The following is an 11,428-nucleotide window of genomic DNA, read 5'->3' on the forward strand; positions in this document are numbered from 1 at the left end:
AAATGAAGCTGCTGCTTTCCAACATAAACATTGCTGCAAACCTGAAGTTTGCCAAAGACCACCTTGGCACTCCACAACGCTGGGAAAATGTTTTGTGAACTGATGAAACTACGGTTGTATTGTTTGGGAAGAACACGCAGCTCTACGTATGGCGTAAAAAGGGAAATTGACTCTAAACATTTAAGTAAATCCACTAAAGTATGGCTTCAAAAAAGCCATGGTTGATGGCGGAAAGATAAGTTGTCGTAGAAGCCCCTCCTCCTGTCCTTTTCCGGAAGAGAAGGGGGAATACATGCGTTACTCGTGCGAACGCGAGTTTAAACACAAATTTAATCTAGCTTTCAAACTCGCTCGAGCAATACGAGGCAAATGTTCTTTTCTGCATTGTATGTGAACGCACCATAAGAATATGGCTGAGCTGAAGCAATTCTGTATGGAAGAATGGTTTAAAATTCCTTCTCCGATCAAATTGACATTTCATATATTATGAAATCATTATCATAATGCAAAAAACAAAGAATTTCTGTAACACCATAAAAAACAAGGATGCATTATTTAAATTGTAAAGTATTTATACATTATGCATATATGAAGGTTTTTGTTGCACTGCCTTTATTTCATGCAAATGTAAACAAAAATATCTTACTGTATTAAAGTATTTGTTAACTGTAATTCAGTACAAATGACTGTACTACAGTAATGTGAATCTTTGGATTAAGTATAAATACATTTACAAAATAAATAAATAAATAGTAACATCTAGACACATTGCAGTAATGAGAATTGAGGTAAAACATGCTTAATTTTTACAGTAAAACAAACTTAATGGTCCTTAAAATAGGCCTCATTGTCTTTATGGTATATATATAAATTATGTATTTTTTATTTTGGGTGAAATATGGTTGATTTTGTTACAGTAAGTATGTCGGTCACTCTTTCTCTTTGCAGATATAGATGAGTGTCAGACAAACCAGTGTCACGAGAACGCCTTCTGCCTCAACACACCTGGATCTTTCAGCTGTCAGTGTAAGCCTGGCTTTAACGGTGACGGTATCTACTGCTCTACAGGTAGATTTTAACTTCGGGTTAGGTTACAGGCCTGTTTGCATGCACAAAAATGTTAAAATGTATCTTTTGATTCATATCAAATTAGTCTAATTCTTTTATAGAGAACAATGGCAAATTAAAGTGGATTCTGTACAGGTGGAATTATGTAGTTTTTAAGCAACGTTTGTTAAATGTTTTGATTTTCACATGACGAGGAATTAACAGGTAAATCTTTGGTTTCTATGGTCACTTTGACCCGCCCCCCCTTTTTCTCCCAATCTGGAATGCCCAATTCCCAATGTGCTTTTAAGTCCTCGTGGTGGCGTAGTGATTCGCCTTAATTGGGGGGGTGGAGGACAAATCCCAGCTACCTCCACATCTGAGACCGTCAACCCACGCAACTTATCACACGACTTGTTGAGCGTGTTGCCACGGAGACATAGCGAGTGTGGGGGCTTCACGCTATCCACCGCGGCATTCACATTCAACTCACCATGTGCCCCACCAAGAACGAGCCACATTATGGCGACCACGAGGAGGTTACCACATGTGACTCTACCCTCCCTAGCAACCGGGCCAGTTTGGTTGCTTAGGAGACCTGACTGGAGTCACTCAGCACGCCCTGGATTCGAACTCGTGAACTGCAGATTTGGAAGCCAGCATCTTTTACCACTGAGATACCCAGTACCTCTACTTTGACCCATTTTTGACAAATGTTACCCAGGTGATGGTAAATACGTCACATTGTGTAATATTTGAGAAAAAATCAAACAGTTAAACTAATATAGTTCAGTTCCAACTCAAAATTATGATTGGATGAGCCACATTTAAAGCCATTTACGGCTGCTTATGTCACACTTGTGTATACAGGCAACTAAACTCTTTATTAAAAAGTAAGTCTCCATCTTATCTTGTTTTGGGACATGCTCTAATTAAAATAAGCTCTAATCAAATGCACAAATGTTTTCTAATTTCCTCATACTCATAACTTCCACATACAGCTTTTCTAGTTTAATGCCTCAGAATCAGAGCTATTTATTTAAAGCACTTTTTAATATCAGTCATTGGCTCATCTTCCACTGAACTTTGTAGTTAAGGTGAAGAAGGATTTTCATGCTGTTTGGACAATGTTACTTGGGAAATGTTTGTTCATTACTATTTCCCAGCCTTGAGCAACGTGCACTCTCGACAAATAGGAAGCAGCTCATTATGCATTTTTTTTTTGGAAGACTGTTTTCCCCACATTTAATGACTGATGGGCCTGAAACTCTTTAAATATTACACCATGACCATTTGACCCATATGTTATGTCAAGGCTTAACCCTAGCGTCATGAATTTCTGCTCAACAGCTGAATGTCTCCTCTGAACTTACAATCCAGTTTAAGGAACAGTTGCTTTGGCTTCTCAGAGTTGCAAAGTCAACATGAAATGGCATTTGAAACCCATTTTACTTCATATTTCTGAGTGAAACAGGATATTCAATGTGAAAACAGTGGACGGGATGGTGAAAAGTGATTCTATATCACAGGTGGTTAAAAAATAAGCAGAAAAGTAAAGTCGGCGCATTTAATTGTAATAACATGCACTGATGAATCATTCGCAATAAGATCAAGAACCTATATTAACCCTTACATTGTGTTCCTGGTCAAAAATGACTGTCCATTGGAAATGAATGGATTAGACTGTAAAATATAGAAATATTATGTGTTCAGGAGCATCCCGATCATTTAGATAAGCACACATACGGCCATAAATGTTTTGCTCAAACAAAAAAAAAACTTGAGAGAAACCCGACCTCTGGTTTTATGATATATGTACATAATCCAATATTATTTAGCGAACTGATCAAATACAGATCGGCACACAGAATGTTTATGGCCTCTTCCCCCGGTTTCACTTTGCATGTAAACATTACCGGCATATAACATGAGTGCAAGTGCCATGTAATCGCGGGTTTCTTATGCGGTGCCATTTTTGAATAAGCTTGTTTTTGTTACTTAAGAGCGTCTTGCTCCATGTCATCTGGGAGAGACTGGATGTTAAATGCATCTTTGCTGTTGCTATTTCTGCATTGCAAATCCACCGATTTGCACTGTGAAGTCATCATAAATAAAACAACATGTTTGATGTACTGTTGCCGGGACATGATACTGTTGTTTGGCAAATTCAACAAGCTGGAATGTTACAATCTACTTGCCGTTTGCCATCGATCTTCTCGCCTTTGTACTGTAGATCTGTTGCTCTGTTTTTTTCACCGCAGAGGAGGTTGTTACACAGCACTATAATGTGCACTATACACTATAAAGTGTTTATGTATCGTACGATACATATGGTATTGTATCGTGAGCATTGTATCGATTCTTTTACACCCCTAGTACAAAGATCCCCCATTTAGCCTTAACAGACTGTACGGGCAAGTGCTGTTAGCGAGGACCTATGAAGGCCAGAACAGTACACGAGGGGGTGGGTGGCCAGCACCACGCCCGACCGCCTTTGTCTCCCCAGTGGTGATGTTTTACACACCGCACCAGGTACTCATTTTAGGCTGAGTTGACCTAGGGGAGGCCCGGGATCGGTTCAGATAATCGTCACTGGTGTTGGCCATGAGTGGGAATCGAACTCGGGTCACCAGGTTCGTAGCGCAGCACGCTAACCGCTACACTACAGCTCCACAAAAGATCAAAGATCCCCCATTTAGCCTTAACAGACTGTAGGGGCAAGTGCTGTTAGCGAGCACCTATGAAGGCCGGAACGGTACACGAGGGGGTGGGTGGCCAGCACCACGCCCAACCGCCTTTGTCTCCCCAGTGGCAATGTTTTATACACCACACCAGGTACTCATTTTAGGCTGAGTCAACCTAGGAGAGGCCCAGGACCGGTTCAGATAATCATCACTGGTGTTGGACTTGAGCAAGAATTGAACTCAGGTCGCCAGGTTTGTAACGCAGTGCGCTAACCGCTACACTACAAACCTGGCGACCCGAGTTCAATTTGTGCATCGTCTTTCCTTGTACACTCTTTGAGGAATATTTCAAGATCAACTTATCATATTATGTTGTGCTTGGGCTCATTTGAATCGGGATAGTTTGCTGTAAGTTACAATGTGTCATTGTCTATGCTATATGTATGCTTCAGGAAGTAATAAGGAAAAATGTGACAAAAAGTAATTGCTGTTTATTATATTTATGTATTTGTCAGTAGGAATTTCATACACTAAAACTCACTGCAGTTTGGCCTTTGAGTGAATTTAATTTGCTCATTGCATTTTACCAATTGAGACCTTTCCAACGATATATAACACATGACTATCTCGTCTTTTTTTAATGTTTTACCAACTCTGTATATATTTGCTATTTTAATATATATATTATGTGTATATATATAAAATGCATTGTAAAGTCCAGATTCTAAACTTTAAAAGCTTTAAAACAAAATCTATTTTGTTCAGATCAAACATCTTATTGGGCCGGTCATCTGACCGGTACCACGGTTAAGAAATAAACAGGGTAAATTTTGTTTTTGTTGACTTGAAATGTCATCTTTAATTGGTCAGTTTATGTGTCTTACCTGTCCTGAGTGGCGGTCCTTGGCTAGAATATGCAAATTAGACAAAATTTTATGCTGATAGTCAAAAGTCTGTATTGATGTCATACTAACAATAGTATGATCCAGTATGCAATAATCGCATCATTAATATCAGATACGTTTTTTTAAAGTGTCTTTGTGTTTGTACAGATCGTGAGATGACGCGGTGTCAGCAGCACAGAGAAAGTGTTCTGGGCGCCACTGAGTTTGGTCCCCGCGGCCCTCGCCCTGTACCTGGCCAGTATGTGCCAACTTGTGATGCCCGGGGTGAATACGAGCCCATGCAGTGTCACACCAGCATCAGACAGTGTTGGTGTGTGAACCGAGATGGACAGGAGATCTCCGGCACGCGCACGGGGCCCGGCAACTTTCCTGACTGTGAGTCACTGAGAGAAAGAAGAGTCATACATATAATGTACATATAACACAACTCCTTTAGTCGTTGGTCCAGCCAACCAGGCTGTTGAACACAACATCACCGTGCAGCTGGGTCCAACTACAGTTTTACCTTCCAAAACGGTCAGAAATCTAGGGGTAACCATTGATGATGAGCTAAATTTCACAGACCACATTTTAAAGACTGCAAGATCATGAAGATTTACACTCTACAATATCAGGAAGATAAGACCCTTCCTCTCTGTACATGCCACACAACTGCTCGTTCAGTCACTTGTCATCTCTAGACTGGACTACTGTAACGCTCTCATTGCAGGCCTTCCTGCATGTGCTATTAGACCTCTCCAAATGATCCAGAACGCAGCAGCACATCTGGTCTTTAATGAACCTAAGAGAGCACATGTTACACCACTCTGTGTCTCTCTCCACTGGCTGCCGGTTGATGCATGCATTAAATTCAAGGCCCTGATGCTGGCATATAAAACAGTCACTGGGTCTGCTCCAGCATACCTAAAAACATTTATGCAGAGCTACGTTCCCACCAGAAGCTTGCGGTCGGCTAAGGAACGTCGCCTTGTCGTACCAAAACAAAGAGGCACCAAAACACTTTCCCGGACTTTCAGTTTCATCATACCACGGTGGTGGAATGACCTTCCCAACTCAATCTGGGAAGCTAACTCACTCTCTATCTTCAAAAAACGGCTAAAAACACATCTTTTCCAAAAGCACTTAACCGGTCAATAAAAAAAATAAAAAATACAACAACTTTTTTTTACAAAAAAGTAATAATAAAAAAAAGTAATAAAAAAAACAAACAAAAAAAATACAAAAAATAAATACATTTATTTACATTTCTTGTTGCACTTTTCTTGTAGCACTTAAATCTGTTTTGTATACTATTCTGATGATAGTGAAACTTTGTAATATGACACTGTAAAACAGTTAAAGGATGGGAAAGGAGGAGGCGAGAACCGGCTTGTCAACATAAATAATAATTTAATAAGAAACTTAAAACACAACATAAACAAACACACATGCGGACATGTCTGTCATTCTCTCTCTCTCTCGAACCATCGTCACCGGCCGCCTTTATCCCTCGCGCGCCTCATCAGGCCGATTGGGGACCGGGCGCGCGATATTCCGACCGGCCACGCCCCCCTCCGCTCCACAGACACTTTTCATACCACTGTCTCCTTAAGGTGCTTTAATCTTTTGTGAGTCGCTTTGGATAAAAGTGTCTCCCAAATGAATAAATGTAAATGTAGATGTAATGTATTCATGCACACAAGATCCGTTTGAGAGACGTTCTCAAATGTATGTTCATATTTCCCTTAGATTTATTATGCTAATAATGTAATTCATAATAAATGTATATATATATATATATATATATATATATATATATATATATATATATATATATCTTTAATTAAAATACAAAAGAATGCATAAAAGGAAGCATTTTCATCACTAGTAGTTTCAGTACTTTATGACCTCACTGTACTGTAGGTGCTATCAGTTGTCAACTGCTGTAAGGTCATATAAATTCATCAAATACACAGTCATTTACAGTCGTACAATTTCTATCACACAGGCCCTGATCATGATGTTCCCGGCCCACCAATTAGACCATCACCCAGGCCTGACATCAGCCCTCTGCCCCCTGGCAGTCACATCCTGTTCACTCAGAGCGGAAAGATTGAATATATTCCACTGGATGGTTATGACCTTAAGAAAACTGAAGCCAAGACTGCACTGCACCTCCCGGTAATGTTTTACTCCAACACAGACTGTTAATGTATTTCCTTCTGCTACTAGTGATGCATCTCAGCTGTGTATGACTCAAGGGTTTCTTTAGTCTAAGACGCTGTTACATTGCAGATGGGGTTAGTCATTGCTAAACCCACACAAAATCTGTATACACAGAACTGTTAGATTAAAAACATACTCGATGCACGCACGCAAACGCAGAAACAACCGTTACAAAAATTGCAACTTGCTGTAAACTTGCCATACATTTTCTTATGTCGCTAATTCTTTTCAAATGGAAATTAGCTTTTTGATTAAGTATTTCAAACCTTTGGCAACAATTGACTATTAAGGGAAGTGTGCGGTCTTATTGTTTGTACATAGTTAATATGTGTTCTTGCATTACTGTGGTGGTAACAAACTTAAGCACTCGTTGGGGGTGTGATGAGGAGGAGGGCTAATCTGCCAAGGAGAGGGATAAGTGCAGCGGAAAGCGGCAATGCAGCTGCCATGTGTGCGTTTATGTTTTTGTGTCTTTTTGTTTACGTTTTCAAACAAAAAACTTGCTCGCCGGTTCCCAGACAAGTCGTCGCTTGGTCCTCACTCATTCCTCCATCCTCTGGCGGACGACAGCCGCTCCTCCCCAGGCGGACAGGAGCCAGTCCTCCGACCCCTGGCGGATGGAACGCCCCTCCGCGTTTTGGCGGCCTGTAGGGAACTCCTCTTCCTCTGGCAGCGGCTCCACCACTCCAGGCGGCCGGCAGTGAGGCCCTCCGTCTACTCCTTTGGGTGGATGGCAGTGGCGAGGACTCCATGACAGCACGTCCCTCCTCCTTTCCGGGTTTAGGCACCAATGTAACCAGTTTGAAATGGGAAAGGAGGAGGCGGGAACTAGTCAAAATAATGGTTTAATGAAAACTTAAACAAAAATACACAAAAACATAAACGCACACATGGCAGCTGCGTGTGGCTCTCTCTCTGTCGAACTGCCATATTCCGCTGCAGTTATACCTCTCCTCGGCTGATTAGCCCAATTGGGGTCCGGGCGTGCATAGTCACGACCCGGCTCCGCCCTCCTCCTTGTCACTGGAAGTTTCCTTCAAATGTCTTTGCCATTTTAGAATGATTTTTTGTTAAGTTGCAACATAGCTAAAAAATATCAGCTCCGTTTAACACATTTTGCCATGTTTATATCCATTTCACCTAAAGCTCTGCAGATTTTATTCGGCATATTCAGTGTAGGTCTCGACATTGCATTGCAGAAATATCTACAGTATGTTCTTTAGATCCATCAAAGTCTTTGCTTACTGTACTTCATAAAGTTACTAATGTTAGAAAGTCATTATGTGGTTTTTAACGGTGTAAAATGTTACAAATGTTCATAGTTTCTATCACTGCCAAATTGTTGATAACACAGAGCCAAAATATGCTGGGGGGGCTCGCTGGGGAATTTGAGGATTGCTAAACTATGTTTTTCTTGGAAATATTAGTATGTGAGAAATCTTGTTTATCAAGGCCATATGCTGTCTCTGTTGATTATATAACCCTCATCGACCCGCTAACCATGAGAATGTGAGGAGAGATTCCAGAAGAAACAGACAAAACTATTTACAAAATGAGAAACAGTGTTAATGTGAATACTTACACCACATGCCCTTGACTGAACTTTAAAAATATAAAACTGGGAAACCATGATGCAGTAATGCAGATTTTTAGGGGGCAATCGCCCTTATTTAGGATGCAAAGCCCCTATTGTTTTTGTTAGTTTTGCTAGTTTCCATTGCACACCATTTCAATGTTGGGGGGTGCCAATACAATTCTACAGAGCCACCGATTAATCAAGGTTAATAAATATATCTGCTTATAACTCTTAAACTGTTTGGCCTTCCCACATTGTTCTGTTTCTCTGATTCAGTGGTTAAAGAGCCTATCGGTTTCAATTTCCACCAAGCAAATGTGGAGTGGTGGTGGCGGCGTAGTGGTCTAAAGCACAGAACTGGTAATCAGAAGGTCACTGGTTTGATCCCCACAGCCACCACCATTGTGTCCTTGAGCAAGGCACTTAACTCCAGGTTGCTCCGGGGGGATTGTCCCTGTAATAAGTGACTCTGTAAGTCACTTTGGATAAAAGCATCTGCCAAATGCATAAATGTAAATGCAAATAAGCTGCCATCTTGAATTTGAGTTTTTTTGCCACTCCTCCAACAAATTCTGTCAGATTTTCACCAAAATTGGCACAGATGATCTTTAAACCAATCCACACAAAAATAACTGAACAGAAGTGTGATTTTCAACACTGTTCTGAAGTTACGCCATATACAGTTGGTGACCCAAATGGCGACCCAAAATAGAAATAAAGCTGTATCTTGTACTGTAATGTTCAGTAATGCTAAGGTTTATCAAAACAAAAGTGTGTATACATAGTTGCCACAATGTCCTGAGAGTACCTGACCTGTTTAGTGACAGCACCTAGTAATAGGGCAAAAATCGCAAAAAAGTTATGCATTTTCTTAAAGGTTTTGAACATTTTAACTAAAAGTCCCATAACCCTTCTGTGCTTGGCCTCGTAATTGTTCCTTGAAGTTACAGTGACAAGAAAAAGTATGTGAACCCTTTGATATTAACTGGTTTTCTGCATTAATTGGTCATAAAATGTGATTTCATCTTCATCAAAGTCACAAGTATAGACAAACACAATGAGCTTAAGCTAACAACACACAAACAATTATAATCGTTCATGTCTTTATTGAACACATCCCATTAAACACAGGTAAGTGAATCCTTGTATTTAAAAACTGATCCACCCTCCTTAGGCAGCAATAACCTCAACCAATTACTTCGGGTAGCTGTGGATTAGACCTGTACAATGTTCAGAAGGAATTTTGGATCATTCTTCCTAATAGAACTGCTTCAGCTCATATTCTGAGGCTGTCTGGTGTGACCGGCTCTCTTGAGGTCATTTCTACTGGGATAAGTTCTGGGCTCTGACTGGGATTGGGATGTTTTCATGTTGGTATGCAGTGCCCCTTTTATGCCATACATAGTGCTGCATGTTCTTCCCAAATAATTCAACCTTAATTTCATCAGTTCACAAAACACATTCCAAGAAGCGTTGTGGAGTCTCCATGTGGTCTTGCCCACCTTCAGGCACACATAAATATATTTGTTGGCTTCCTTCATGGACACCATGCCTGTTTAATGTTTTTCCATATAGTAGACTCATGAACAGAGATGTTAACAAGTTCCAACGATTCCATGCAAGGTATGGTCCACGTCAGCAGATGCTTCTTTTGAAAAGCAAACTCAAAATGTTTGAGTGCTTTTTACAAGTCAGAATAGCTCTAACCCACACCTCCAATCTCGTTACATTATTTGGATGCCAGGTTTGCCAACACCCGAATAATTAGCTTTTTCTGGCGTCATTAGCCTTAGGGTTCACATACATTTTCCAACCTACACTGTGAATGCTTGAATGATATATTGAATATGTGCAAGAACAATACAGTAATGTGTGTGTTAGTTAAAACAAATTGTGTTTGTTCATTATTGTAACTTCAGATCATTCCAGATTTTAAGATAAATGTATACATAAATGCAGGTTATTCAAAGGGTTCACATACTTTTTCTTGCCACTGTATATCTCTGCATGCTTTTGGAGTATTACTTTATATCTCGCAATTATGTGTGTGATAATGAGCTAAATATAAGTGACACAAATATGACTATTTTCTTATGTACAGGATTTTGCCTCTCTGAATCATTGTGTACTGTACTGAAGGAAATCATGTATTAAGATTGCTTTACATCTCCATCTGTTCTCATTTACTGCTCACATGCTAACATTTACTGTAATGACTAACAGTGAAACCTTATTAAACGAGATTCAACCATGCATTTATAACCAAACTGGCATGAGAGACATTTGACTCACTTGCATTCTGAAAATGTGGTCACATGTTTTGTTTAGAGATCTTAAGAGTTCACAGACAGTGAGAGACAGATATATGAATCCTTCAGGGCGAAATCGTGCGTTTTCGTCTGCCAAGAATTCCATGCATGTTTGTGTGATGTTGATTGCTTTTTTCTATGTGCAGGAGAAAGTGGTGATTGGGATCGCCTATGACTGTGTGGAGAAGATGGTTTACTGGACAGACATCAGTACACCTGCCATTAGCAAAGCTAATCTACAGGGAGGAGAGCCTGTCACTCTCATTAAATCAGGTTGGCATAATTCACACAGTTAATGCTTGAGAATTGAGAATTTAGGTCATTGTGTCAAGTTAAATGTAGTTTAATACTTAGAACACATCTTGAGATCTCTTAGTTCAGATTTGCGCTCCATCAAGTGTTTTGAACACAAGAATGTAACTCATGTTTGTGTTGTTCTGCTGAAGTGTTTCTTCACTGTATAAACTGTGTGTTGCTCAGACAGCTGAAGTTTCAGTTACTGCCCCCTGGAGTAAACAGGTGGTACTACAAGCTTGCATTCCTCAGGAATAGTCCTTATTACGGTCCGTGGGGGTATTGCGATTGCGTAAATTTTTTTAATGCGTTATTTTTAATAAAATGAATCGCACTGAATTAATGCATTAAATCGACAGCCCTAGTTTTGCAATTTTTACATATTATCCGTTATATATTTAAATAACG

At 40.0% G+C, this 11,428-nt stretch overlaps 1 protein-coding gene across 1 annotated transcript in view; it reads left to right on the forward strand.

Moving 5' to 3' along the window:
- nid1a (nidogen 1a) overlaps positions 1 to 11,428 on the forward strand; it is a 66,443-nt gene that overhangs the window by 44,617 nt on the left and 10,398 nt on the right. Inside the window, exons 12-15 of the mRNA XM_052150800.1 lie at positions 949 to 1,068; positions 4,784 to 5,011; positions 6,624 to 6,796; positions 10,873 to 10,999. Of these exons, the coding sequence (XP_052006760.1) occupies positions 949 to 1,068; positions 4,784 to 5,011; positions 6,624 to 6,796; positions 10,873 to 10,999 (648 nt within the window). The remainder of the gene's footprint in view (positions 1 to 948; positions 1,069 to 4,783; positions 5,012 to 6,623; positions 6,797 to 10,872; positions 11,000 to 11,428) is intronic.

The sequence above is a fragment of the Xyrauchen texanus genome, chromosome 20 (assembly GCF_025860055.1).
Source record: "Xyrauchen texanus isolate HMW12.3.18 chromosome 20, RBS_HiC_50CHRs, whole genome shotgun sequence".
Taxonomy (NCBI): Eukaryota; Metazoa; Chordata; class Actinopteri; order Cypriniformes; family Catostomidae; genus Xyrauchen; species Xyrauchen texanus.